The 13,374-nt window shown below is 57.6% G+C and overlaps 1 protein-coding gene and 1 long non-coding RNA gene across 2 annotated transcripts; both read right to left on the reverse strand.

Annotated features, from left to right (window-relative positions):
• Nucleotides 1-849: 849 nt before the first annotated feature.
• LOC120375072 lies at nt 850-5,958 on the reverse strand. The gene is made up of 5 exons (XR_005586424.1): nt 5,852-5,958; nt 5,590-5,684; nt 3,989-4,141; nt 2,985-3,125; nt 850-1,199 (listed from the first exon to the last, which is right to left on the reverse strand). It is a non-coding gene; the product is annotated as an uncharacterized LOC120375072 (long non-coding RNA).
• Nucleotides 5,959-7,171: 1,213 nt separating this feature from the next.
• LOC120374524 lies at nt 7,172-13,163 on the reverse strand. Its single transcript, XM_039494303.1, has 8 exons — nt 13,143-13,163; nt 10,771-11,279; nt 10,295-10,347; nt 9,768-10,004; nt 9,206-9,285; nt 8,647-8,752; nt 8,130-8,183; nt 7,172-7,216 (listed from the first exon to the last, which is right to left on the reverse strand). The coding sequence occupies exons 2-8, from the start codon at nt 11,276-11,278 to the stop codon at nt 7,172-7,174; spliced, it is 1,083 nt and encodes a 360-aa protein (XP_039350237.1). The 5' UTR covers nt 11,279; nt 13,143-13,163.
• Between the last annotated feature and the right edge of the window lie 211 nt (nt 13,164-13,374).

Here is a 13,374-nt window from a genome sequence, read left to right on the forward strand (position 1 = left end):
TGACTCAGCTGAAACGGCGGCCAGGCCCGTTTGAGCCACTCACATCCGGGCCTCCAGTAGTCAGAGCCCCTCCCCTGGTCTCCCCCTCCCCTGGCCTCCCTCTCCCCCCTGCAGCCAAAGTCCATTTAATCCTCCTTTGCAGGTGGGGTAGCGCGGCCTAGCGAGCAGAGTCTATAAAATCCCCCCTTGCAGGCGGGGGAGCATGGCCTAGTGCCCAGAGTCCAGATAATCCTTCACAGTTCAGGGTGGGGGGGTAGGTGGACTCGGGCCCACCCTCTCCACCGAGCCCTAAGCCAGGGCCCTGGTAGCGGCAAGCTCTACTTGCCGCTCGCTCAGCGGGGATCCGCCTGCAACACGCCGAGTGGTAATACAGCATTAACACCGTTTATCTCTACTTTCCCCTGGGAATGGCAGTGCTTCTGCGGCGAGGGGTCCTCCGGTCTGTTCCTCCCCTGGGTCGTCCTCCGTCAGAGTCTCCGGTGGAGCCTTGACAGGGCTGACGCCCAGATCCTGGCTCGCAGCCCCTCTCTCTGCAGGAGCTAACAGCGTGTGTCCTTCCCCTCTGGCGGTCAGCCCAGACTGAGCTGATGTGCAGGCTTTTATATCTGAGCTCCAGTTGGAGCATGCCCAGCAGAGCTTCCGGGGTGGGGCTTCCTCTGCCAGGGAGGAAGGGTTAACCCCTGCTATGCCAGTGCGGGGCCGCTCTGCCCCATCACACACTCTCCCCCTTAAGACAGTCCCCTGGGCAGCCTGACCCTTGGTCGTCTCCTCCCCTTCCCCCTACCCCTCCGACCGCCCCCCCATCTCGGGAAAAGAAATCTGCATCCACATGAGCCTTTCCCAGCCGGTGTAACACTCGAAAGGAATAGGGTTGGAGGGACATGTACCACCACATGATCCGTGTGTGTGAGTCCTTCATGCTGTTAATCCACCTGAGGGGTGCGTGGTCTGTTACCAAGGAGAAGGGGTTCCCTATTAGATAGAACAGCTTGTGGCTCAGATACCAAAGGCCGTATTTTCCCTTAGCCCACCGTATAGCCCGGGTAGATCAGTTCTTTCTGGCCCAGGTGACATTTGGTTCGGTTTGCGGTGAGTCCTGCTCTGCCCAGCGCCCGCAGCTGGAGCTGTTCCTTCCAGTTGGCACTGTAGATGATGATGTCCGTCAATGTCTCCTGCAGCAAGCCGACCCGTGCGAAGATCTGCAAGAGTTCATTGGCAATAACTGGAGCCATGGCAGACCATAGTGGTACCACCTCTGGATACCGTGTGGCATAGTCAACCACAACCTGATATACTTATGGCCGGAGCTACTCTTCTCCAAAGGCCCCACTAAGTCCAAGCCCATCCGTTCAAAGGGTGTCCCTCCTGCTCACCCACAAGGGGGCCGTGCCCCCCCCAGGGGGTCATGCCCCATCCAGCCCCCCATGTTCCTTGATGCCCTCCCCCAGGACCCCTGACCCATCCACCCCCCTTCCCTGTCCCCTGACTGCCCCCTTGCCATCCCATCCAACCCCTCCTCTCATTCCTGATGGCCCCCCAGAACCCCTGCCCCATCCAACCACCCCTTCTCTCTGTCCCGACTGCCCCCCATCGTCTCATCTAACCCCTGCTCCTTTCTGACTGCCCCCCTGGAAACCTTACCCCCATTCGATCCCCCTGTTCCCTGCCCTCTGACCGCCCCAACCCCTATCCACCCCCCCACAACCCACCGAACTCCCCTGCCCTCTTCCAACCCCCCCTCCCCGCTTTCTGCCCCCTTACCACACTGACTGGGGCCGGGGCCGGGGCCAGGTCCGCTTGGCCAGGACCGGGACTGGTGCAGTGGGGCCCGACTCCACAGGCTGGGCCGAGCCAGGCCGGAGCTGGTCAGTCAGGACCAGGACCAGGACCGGCGCCGCGGGGCCCAACTCCCTGGGCTGGGCCAGGCAGGAGCCGCTCATCCGGGACCAGCACTGGCGCCACGGGGCCGAGCCGGGCCGGAGCCACTGGGGTCAGAGCCGGGGGTGCTTGGCCGGGACTGGGCTGGGCCGCTCGGCCGGCGCCAGGCCAGGGCCAGGGGAAGCCGCTCAACTGGAGCCAGACAGGGCCACGCTGTGCCTCCCTGGAGCTGTACTCGCACCCCCCAGCCCCAGCCTACCTGCCTGCTGCTTGTTTCAGGCTTCCAGCGAACATCTGATTCGCGGGAAGCAGGGGAGGGGGAGGAGAAGGAGGGCGGAGCGTTCAGGGAGGAGGGGGAGGTGAGCTGGGGCGGGGGCGGGAGGGACGGCTGCCCGAGCTTTTGTTAAATGGAAAAGCTTTTTCAGAACCGGTTGTCCTGGAACAGCTGGTTCTAAAAAGGTTTCTAAATTTAACAACCGGTTCCTGCGAACCGGCTCCAGCTCACCATTGCCATCTGCCCAAAGCAGTCAATGGCTCTTACCTCCACGAGGGAGTGGAGTCTCCCTCTCAGCCTCTCTGAGAACTAGCACTGCTTGGTTTCCTAGGACAAGGTGACCTGTCCCCATTGCTCCCTGAGGTGGCCCATCTGGGAGGCTGTCACACACCCCAGGGCCTAGCAGACAGGTGGGGAGGAGGTTCCCGTTCATGTCACCCTCTGAGAGCCCACAGAAGGGCCAAAGGAAGAATTAAGGGCAAGAGGTGAAGCAGGCCCTGAGCCTCTGTCCCATCCTCACCTCCTCAAACATGGAGCTTCCTGAGCTTCAGTTGGGCAGACGGAAAATGTAGCTCTGGCACAAAGGTGCTTCTGCGCCATCTGGGGCAGGGAGCGCTCTGCCTGGGAGCCCGGGGAATGGGATGGGGGTGAGAGCAAGGAAAGAGGGGAGGGGTAGGGGAGTGCGGGGAAGAGCTCATGCCCCAGATGAAGGACGTTTGGGGTCAGAGGGAAGGACCCTGCTCCACAGAGAGGGGAGAGAGTTTCTGTCAGTGACAGGGGCCTCCATTTCCCCTTCCACTAGCCCCCCATTTCCAGGGAGACAGAGCAGTACCTGCAGCAGGGAGCGGGAGTTGCTGAGGGGGGACCTTTAAGGGCATCAGGTGAGGCTCAGCCCTTGCAGCACCTCAGGCACCTGGTGCAGCTGCCGGATGCTGCGGAGCTGACCCATCACCTTGGCGGTGATGTCCTCCAGCTGCAGGGGAAGGAGAACATGTCAGAGACTGAGACACTGCCCAGGAATCAGGGAGGATTAAGGGCACCTGGAACCAGCACCATTTCCACCCAGCAGCTGCTCATGTGTGAGTGGTGGATTCACCCTCCTGATCCCCAGGATGGAGGCTTCTTGTCCTCTCTGGTGACCCCCAGTGCCAGCCCCCCTCCTTTAGGGTTAGCTCCTGCCTCCTCCCCCTCAGTGCCCCTGACAGCTGTTCCACCTCCAACCCACCTGGGGACACCGCTCAAGTTGGTAGAACCCTCTCCTCCACCCCTACCCCCATCCCCACCCAGGTAGGGCAGGAGGGATTCTGACAGCAGTGAAGTGGCCTGCAGGGAGGTTGAGACCTTTCCCCAAGTCACCCCAGTGACAAATGGTGAAGCCACAGGATGGCAGCCCTGGTGAACGGGGCAGGTCAGCAGCCCCTGCTGCTGAATCCTCCCATTCTCTCTAGAGCGGATCCAGCCCTGCCAGCACCAGGACAAGCTTCCCCCACCCATGTGCCTCAGAACTGCCTGGCCGGTCGCCATCACCCATCAGTCCTTGGCCTCCCAGGCTGCCAGTGATGGGAGCAACTCTGGGTGGTGGCTGGGGTGACATGGACACTAGGCCATGGGGAAATGGGTGCAGCTCTGTGGGGCAGGAAAGGTTCACACAGGGCACTTAGGGGACTCTCCTGCCCTTCCCAGGAGTGAGAGCAGAGCATCACATCCTAAGAACACAAGTCCATGAAGTCCACAAGTCCCCACTAGGCTCCTTGCTCCCAGGCCAGCAAATGGTGATAGGATGGGAATGAGGCCTGGGCCCCACTCCAATCTCCTGAGTCGAATGCAGCTGCTTACCGTGTACCCCAGCAGTTGCTCGGCTTCCCCCAGGATGGCGTATGTGAGGAGAAGCCCAGCCTGGCTAATGCACAGCAGGGGGTTGTAGATCGCTGGCACGGCTGTCTTGAGGAAGCATTTCCTCTGCCCCGCAGAGAAGAATTTTCCAAAGACCTAAAACCAACAGGACAGGAGGCTGTAGCAGATTGCCCAGAGCCAGCCTCCAAGCCCTGGAGATAGAATGGCCTCAGTGTCCGGTGCCCCAAAGGAAGGGTAAGAGAGCTGCTGTAGCCAAGGCCGTTCATTCCCCAGGAGGCTTTCAGGGTCCCATGGCTCAGGGAAGCCCCTTTATGAAAAGGTGGCAGATGCTTAGGGACCAAAGCCTCCAGTGGCTCTTTCTGGAGGGCAATTGATTGCAGGGGTGGGCTGGAAATAGATCTCTAATGTGGGTGAGCAGGGCCCACTCTGCTGTGCAGCGCACCGAGATGATAGGGGACCCTGTATTGCTTCCAGCAGAGAGATCTCCTGCACCTCAGTGGCTAGAGGAGTGTGCGTGGGGGGGGGGGGGAAGGGGTTGGAGCTGACAGACCAAAGGTCTATTGCCCCCAAATTAGTGATTTCTCTAGTAGCTGGGTATGGCCTCGGCAGCTCCTTGGTTTCTGCCAAAGGGAATCCAATCTGCAACCTGACCAGGACAAGGAGACTCATGTCCCAGTCCCCATCACAGACACTCCTAGGAAACTTTTCTTCTGCTGCAGCAATTCAGCTTGTGGGAGGCAGGACAAGCTCACAGAGTCTCTCTCACGTGGCATCTATAGGGCAGCATTCTGTAGATGCACTTGGAGATCCAGGAGCCATTCCAAGGCCTCCTCTGTGATGTTGTGGAAATCACCCATTTCACCTTTGACTCCAATCTGGGGGCACTGGGTTATGGTGTGTTCCAAGGTTTGGATGTTCTCAGCACAGCTGTGAGACAGGGGGCCGGGAGGTCTTTGATTTTCTACTTGTGCAGCAAGTAGTCGCAACTTGGGTCAGTGACAATGTGCTTCTTTGGCACAGTGGCTGAGGGCCAGATACTCTGCCATTCCCTGGCCGGGACTGGAGACATGAGGAGGCGCATGTGGTGCATATTGGCTCTGGAGCTCACTGTGTTCCCTCCCCAGTTCTCGGGTTGGGGCATTCTGCTTCCTGACTGGCAATGGACTTGGGCAAACCCCACCTCCTTTCTCTGCTTCTACAGGGTGCAGGGAAGTAAACAAGGGTCTGCTCAAGCACTAGTGACTGACGGACCCAGTGCTCTTCTCTCAGACACTTGGGGATCAGCCAAGGGGACAAGGAACAGAGAGACACCCAGAGCCATAATCCTCTATTAACTCACCCACCCGGGGATTCGCCTTATGCCACGTAGCAACGGCTCCATGGAAGACACTCAAATCACAGCAACTAGCGAAGTTCCAATGTGGGACCTTTAGCACCAGCCTGTCCCACTAGGTGCTGGGTGAGGAACTCTGAGCTGGAAATAAGGAGTGGGCTCTTGTCCTGTCTCCAGGAGGCATCCACTGCAGGGACCCCAGCCAGCCCCACTCCCTGAGCTGTGTCCTACCCTGCCACAGTGTCCTTACCTCCCCCACCCTGGCTGTGTTTTTATAGCCCAGGAGCCTGCTGTCCTGGTACCAGTTGTGGCACCACAGATCCTCCACCTCGTGTATGCTCAGCCCTGGAAGAGAGAGAGAGAGACACTTTGATCATTCTGGTTGCAGTTTCTGTGTCCTTCCAATCCCATTGGTGGCTGCCCAGTGGAGTGGAGAAGAACAGAGGTGGAGAGAGACTTGTTCTCCAGCTGGGGTCAGGCTGAGGGAAATTGTCTGGGGTCCCATTATCCACCTGTGGTCCCTTTCAGTCCCCTGATGGGTTCCGTGTCCCAGTGGGTTCCTTACCCCTCTGTTCGAGCAGCAGCTGGTACAGCCGGTAAGTCCCCTCCCTGGCCTGACGGCTGATGTCCTGGTCTGGGTAACTCACAAACAGAGCCAGTTGGGCCACGTGCTGACCCAGCCTAGGGAACTCTGCTGAGATCTAATGGAAGGGAGAGGAGAGGAGACTCCATCAGCATTTTCCTGTCAGCTCCCTGTCCCCCCTGGGCCAGAAGGCTCCTTCTGCAGGAGATGCTGGGGGAGAGGAGCCTGAGACAGACCCTTCATTTGCTCTGCTGCCAAGGGAGCCAGGAGCTGCTTTGGGATGCCAAGCAGGGGCTGGAACATGGTCCCTGTCAAGGTTCCTTCCCACTCTGAACTCTAGGGTACAGATGTGGGGACCTGCATGAGAACCTCTAAGCTTAATTACCAGCTTAGATCTGGTTTTTCTGCCACCACCCAAAGCATTTAAGAGTTATTTGGGAAACTCTGTCGACCTCCCCCCTAGAATATCTCCCTCCCAAATACTAGAACCCTTCCCTGGGTAGCCTTGAGAGACTCCTCCACCAATTTCCTGGTGAACACTGATCCAAACCCTTGGATCTTAAAACAAGGAAAAATCAATCAGGTTCTTAAAAAGAAGGCTTTTCATTAAAGAAAGAAAGGTAAAAATCATCTCTGTAAAATCAGGATGGAAAATAACTTTACAGGGTCATCAGATTCAAGGAGCCCAGAGGAACCCCCTCTAGCCTTAGGTTCAAAGTTGCAGCAAACAGAGGTAAATCCTCTTAGCAAAAAGGAACATTTACAAGTTGAGAAAACAAAGAGAAACCTAACACGCCTTGCCTGGCTGGTACTTACAAGTTTGAAATATGAGAGACTGGTTCAGAAAGATTTGGAGAGCCTGGATTGATGGCTGGTCCCTCTTAGTCCCAAGAGCGAACAACCCCCAACACAAAGAGCGCACAAACAAAAGCCTCCCCCTCCCACCAAGATTTGAAAGTATCCTGTCCCCTTATTGGTCCTTTGGGTCAGGTGTCAGCCAGGTTACCTGAGCTTCTTCACCCTTTACAGGGAAAAGGATTTTGGTGTCTCTGGCCAGGAGGGATTGGATAGTATTGTACACAGGAGGGCTGTTCCCTTCCCTTTATAGTTATGACAATCCCCTTCAAGGCCCAGGGACGACACTTGACCAGGACAAGAAGAACTTGACTCAAGCCTATCTCATTCCCTGCTCTGACTCTGCCTCCCCAAGAGGAACACTGCGAACCCACAGCCCCTGCAGCAGCACATCCTACAGCCCGGTGGAGCCAGTCGGCCTGCGCCTGGAGTCAGGAAGCTGGGGTCAGAGGTCACTTACGTCAAACTCGGGGAGGGTGACTGCAAATCTCAGCAGGGCCGTGCTGCTCTTAATGGCCCTGGCTCTCTCCTGGGGCACCCTGGACACGATCCAGCGGTTGACATGCTGTGGGGAAAGGATGCAGGTCAGGATGAATGGGCAGGTGGTGCTTTGCAAATGAGCCCCACCCCCCGCCCCAGCCCCAGGGGCCCGAGACATTATGCGCAGAGAGAATAGCCGAGTCATTGATCACAGAGCTTTAGAAGGGGATTCTTTCCCCAGGACGCAGCTTGTATCCTGCAGGTCACAACTTGTCAGGGTCTCTCTAGATTGGTCCCATCCTCCCAGAGCTCCTGATTCCTGAAGAGTTCACCAGAAAGGAGACTGAATCCTCGCCCTTCCCTGCCACTAAAATCCTTGGTGGGATGTAAGGAGTCACTGAGAGCACAATCCCCCCAGGAATTTCAGAGCATATCAGAGAAAAGGGCTGATTCCCTGGGTTCCTCCTGTTTCTCTAGGAAGGAGCGTGTGCCTCTTCTCTGAGAACCATCTCTGGAAACTCGTGGGGTGTGTGTGTTGGCGGAGGGGGGGAACGGGGGGTTTCAGACTCTCACTCCCCAAGACAACCAGGGGCCCTGTGATTAGTGTTCAACAGAAGCAGGCAGAGCTCTGGCTTGACGTCCCAGCTCCTTCCTCTGTCCCTGAAGAAAGCAGGACCTGACACTGCATTGCACTGACCTCCCCAGCCAAGGACGCCCCAATGGGGACCCAGCTAGGAGGACAGAATAGAAACTGGATCTGCCAGTCTCTCCTTACCAGCCCCCAAAGAGTTAAGGTAAAATTGGTTCCCACCCCTCCTTATGGGACTCACCTCCAAGATGAAGTGGAGCCTGCCTGCGTCTGGGGACTCTGCCAGCAGGTTCCCCAGCACAGCATCCAGGAGCTCTGGCATGACTTTGTGTAGCGCCTGCAAAGCATGGGTCAGAGTTAGGGAAACTGGGCCAACCCCTGCCACAGGATGGGAAGAGGGGTCTCTGGGAAGCACTGGTGAGACTCCCAAACACATCTCCTGGCCTCGCTCATTCATGTCCCACTGCAGGCAATTAGCAAGGATTGATGACACCTGGATCTTTGATCCATGAGCTTAGCAGGTCTCTGCAGGCCTTGTAGGCGGAAGAGTAGGATACAGCCAAGTTGCTATGGATGGAAGCTGGGCTGCTGGGCAAAACACGGCATATGGAAGAGAAAGAAAGAAAGAAAGAAAGAAAGAAAGAAAGAAAGAAAGAAAGAAAGAAGGGGGTAATCCTCTGGAGGGAAGGATCCAACCCTACAGCTTGTTCCATCTCTGCCTACCCCACCCCTAAATCTGGAGCTCCAGCGAATCAAGGGAGCCCGGACAAGGACCACTCTGGAAGAGGCGGAGGATGTACCTGGATGTCGGTGGCGTCCGTCTCCGTGCCCAGGGTGAAGACCGAGCCAAGGGCAGCTTGCAAGAGGCGGGACTCTAGCTCAGGCTCAAGGGCTGGTTTCATGGTGCTGGCAAGAGAGAGGAGCTGGTATTAGACTGCGCAGTGCGGCGGTGGGACTGTCGCCAACATGGACACGAAACCACAGGGCTACAGGCACAGGCTGGCGAGAATGGAAACTGAGGCACTGAGCTAGGGAATGACAAGGCCGAGGTGTCACAGACAGACAGTGGCAGGGCAGGAATAGCACCTGGTCCCTGGAGCCTGCTGCCCCTCCTGTATCTGAGCCCGGGAGTGAGCCCCTCCCCAAGGCCCCTGCAATGTTAGTGGGGTGAAAAGAAGAGCCCAGCCAGGAGAGAGTGACCCTTCCCGCCCCACCAGCTCTGCCAGAGGAGCCACTCCTGGGAGGTGAGCGACCTGGGAGTGGGAGGGACAGTCTCCCAGCCTTGGGCCTGAGCAGCACTGGGGTTAGGGGAGCCAGCGGGGGGCAGGTGGGGGGGGGAAGAGGGGGCTGTCTCGGTACCTGAGGTTGCCCACAGCAGCCAGGCAGCTGGCGAGGATCTCACTGGGTGGAGAGTCTTTAGGAAGCTCCTCAATGAGCTCCTGTGAGACGTGAAGGAGACAAAGGAGCATGAGGGATTCGAGCCCTGCTGACACCTCCCAGTGAGGAGATTACACAGCCAGTGCCCCACATGGCCAGCAGGATCCCCCACTACCTCCCGCTCCTCCCATTTCTTCCTGCCCAGCAAACTGGTCCCCTTCCAGGATTCCTGCCCAGCTCAGTCCCAATCCCCTTCTTCCCTCCTCCCTGTCAAACCTGCCCCCATTCAGCACCATCCCCACAACCGAGCTGGGACCATGTGATTCCTTGTCCCCCAGTCACAGCTGCCCTCCAGCCCCACAATTCCCCCACTGCCCAATCTCACAATTCTCCCTTCTCTTCTCCCTGCCTTCAGCCCCAGCAATCCCTGCCCTCTGCTGCCCCCACCCACACCCCCCAGCCCCCACCCATTAGCCCGGCCATACCCCGGCCAATCCCACGTCTCTCTCCCCCCTCCAGCTGCCGGATGACGGGTCTCACTCACCACAATCCTCTCCACCACAGCCGCCTTGCAGCAGTGCGGCTCCAGCGTGTCCTGCCCTCTGTCCTGTGCAGCAAGACACGCGGGGTAGATGGCCCGCAGGAACCTGAGCTGCTGCCCCTCATCCTGTACCCACCGGGAGTGGGGGATAGCGAGAGAGAACCTGTTAGCTAGGGACCTTCCTCCCCACCCACACCAGCTCCAGGGCTCAGGCCTCAATGGGGGATTGTGGGGAGCCGCCTAGTGTCCAAATCCCCCACAACTCCTACACAAGCAGGACTGGGAACTGGGACAGTGCCTGTGGGGGGAGGAGACCTCAGCTGTTGTGGGACAAACACCCCCATCTTGGGGGTCCCACATCAAGGATGTACAAGGGCCCCATTAGGGGTGGTGGATCATCAAGGACAAGACCCTCGGCAGGGGGTGGGGATGCTGGGAAGGGACAGGACAATCTTGGTTCCAGCCCAGGTGGGGAACATTTGTACCTTGCCTCTGCCCTGGAGCTGCTCTCCGATGACCTTGAGAGCAGCTTCCTCTGTGGTCATCTCCAGCCATTCCTCCGCCGCTGACTCCGTGGGGGTCCCTGCACCCGGGAGAGAAGGGAACAGGGGGATGTCTGCTGCCCCTTGGGGGAAGGACAGGGGTGTGGTGGGGAGCGCAGGATTAAGGACCCCCCTTCCCACCTCAGGCACCCAGGGCAGATCGGGCCCCACACCTCCCTCTCAGGGCTGCCTTCACACTGTCCAGGACTCCACGGGAGGTGCCGACTCCCCCCGCCCCGGAGCATCAAGGGACAAAGTGGCAGCAGCTCTTGATGCCCCCACCCCCAGCTCCCCTTGCTGCAGGGGCAGCTGTGTGACTGCTGCTGGTGTCAGTGGGGTTCACGTGGCTCAGGCCAGACACCTGGGCTGGGGACCCCCCCCGCCATATCCCTGGGAGAGTGTCTGGGCCCAGGGTGTTCACATCCCCGTCCTCACCCCTCCCTCAGCCCAGCCTGGCTCCTCACCTGGAACAAAGCAGCAGCGTCCAGAGGCGTCGCTGCTGCTGGAGCCCCAGGCACTGCTGCTGTCCCGTGCTGAGCTGATGGTGCTGGTGCTGGGATCTTCTAGCTCCTGGTCTGAGGGGGCTGAAAGATCCTCAGAGCCCGGGCAGGGCGATGCCCCCTGCTGGGAATGAGGGCTGGGCTCCTGGGGCCGCTGCTGCCCACATAACAGGCCCCAGAGCCTCCCTGCCCGGCGCCCCTCCTGGGCTGGGTCCTGTCCGCAAAACCTCATCCTGAGCCAACTCCACCTGGGCTTGGTCGGGGCCTCTCCCAGGTCGGCGCCTGCGCTGGGAGCTGGCTTTGTTCTCCAGAAGGCTGGGAACTTCCGCCTTCTGGCCTGGATGGGAGCTGCTTCCCCGCCAGCGGGGACGGAGAGGTGGCTCTGCCCCTTGGGAAGATGGCCGCTCCTTCCCGAAGGCTCTGGGGGCACCTGCAGAGCCTTCCTCCTGAACCTCCGCAGGAGCTTGGCCATCCTGGAATCGAGCGGGGAACAGGTGTGAGTCTGGGGTCACTCCTGGGCCTTTTCGGTCCCTCCTCAGCCCTGCTCCAACCAGAGCAGCCCCTTCTCCCCCCATAGGAGTGCAGGGAGTGCAAGCTACACACACTGGCAGGAGTTCATTGCATGATCTGCTCCCCCTCAACGTTCCCCCTCGTCATCCCTGCTGCTGCTGCAAGATCCAGGAAGTCTCATCCTTTTAGAGCAATGGGGTCAGTCCCAAAGACCATCGGTTACTCTGGACAAGCAGCTCCCTCCAGGATCCTGACATGCCAGCACTTTACACACCTTCCTGCAGCCTCCCAACCCCCATGGCCTGTAGCCATGGGACCCCGACCCTACTGATGGCAAACAGGCCTCAGCTACTGGCTCAGGGTCACACCGAGTGTCAGAGCCATGGATGGACCCCTTCCCTAACCATTGCTGCACACTCCCTCCCACTGCTGGCAATCGCAACCAGGCCCTAGTGTCCACTCCCCCTGCCTTTGAGAGGGAGTGTCACTCCTGGCTCCATTGCTGCCTATTGATCTGTGGGACTGGGCTCTCTGGGCCTCACATCCCCGAATGGGCTTTAAAGAAGACAATGGTTAAAGTTTGGCCCCAACTCTTTCTTGTTTCTCTACACTTGCCATTTTAGCAAAGTTTAGAATTCTTGACGTTCAACACCTGGAAACATCCCTTTCTCCTTCGCAGACAGCTTGAGCATCCCTCCTCACCCAGGCTCACTGCTGCCAGGAGTTAGAGAATCCACCCTATTCCCCTTGGACCTACCCAAGGAGTCCCACAGCAAAGCGGGGACAGAGCCAGAAAGAGAAGCCAACAGTCCTGACTCCTGTTCTAACTAACAGACAACAACCCCCACAGAGGCAGGGAGAGAGCCCAGGAAATAATCACTCAATTAGGAATCTTTTCTGCACCCTCTCTAATTTTTTTAACATAATATTCAAAATGTGGACACAAGTACTGGATTCAACATTCCAGTTTCAGGCTCACCAATGCTGGATCACTTCCCTTTCCATACTCACTACTCTATCCAGCCAAGAATGGCTTTAACCTTTTTTACCACAGTTTCACATTGACAGATTATGGTGAGCAGCTTATCCACTATGGCCCCCAAATCCTTTTCAGAGTCACAGCTTTCCAGCAGATTGTCCCCCATTCTGTAGAGTGCTGCCTGACTCCTCTGTTACTGGCAGTCTGGGTTTGCATGTGGCTTTATTAAAAGCTAATGATTCAGTAAGTAGTTTAGAAGAACTAGCCCATTAGAGAGAAAATCATGAATTGCTCAAAGACAACGAATGGAGAAAAGCAGCAAGAGCAAACAAACACGTTTGGTTCTGGCTTATTTCCTTGGTCTTAAAAGAGAGTAACAAGGACCTGAGTCTCCTCCCTCACAATAGCCCCATGCTCGGCCCAATCAGCATTGAGACTCTGAGACTCAGAAAGTGGAGAGGTCTCACCAGCTGTCGCAGGTCACCACCGGAGGGAGTCACGCTTAGAGCACTATTCCAGCCACATCTTTGGGAGGGCCTCCCGCAAGGGGAGTTGGAGCGCAACCCCCCACCCCTGCCCCCCACTCCACATGCGCACACAGGTCCTGGTGGTGAAAGGGGAGCAGGGGGAAAGGACAAAGATGCAAGAGAAGAAGAGAAAGGAGGGAGAGACAGGAAAAGGGAAAACAAAAAGGAGAAACCCCAATGTCCCCAGTGATTCTAAGGGACAAAGTCCTAGGTCAGAAATAAAATGCTGCCCCCACAATCTAGTGTTTTCCTTTCATAAAAATCAGCCGGCACCTGATGGATCAGACTGAACAGGTTCCAAATCTTTCAGAGGCTCTTACCTTCTATATAGGGACGTCTGTTTTCTGTCAAAATCAATAATTGAAGAAGAGAAAACTCTGAAGAGGGTCCTCGTTACGCTCACGTAGGTAAAAGTGAATTATCTCGGTACTCAAGGAGAGACCTCGAGATGGAGACGCGCTGAAGCAAAGCCACAGGGATCTCCAAGGTTGCTCCTGTCCTGCACCCCTGTCCTGCCTGGATGATGTCAAGAGCTCTCTGTGAGATCATCGC

The sequence above is a fragment of the Mauremys reevesii genome, linkage group 11, assembly GCF_016161935.1.
Source record: "Mauremys reevesii isolate NIE-2019 linkage group 11, ASM1616193v1, whole genome shotgun sequence".
NCBI classification, from domain to species: domain Eukaryota; kingdom Metazoa; phylum Chordata; order Testudines; family Geoemydidae; genus Mauremys; species Mauremys reevesii.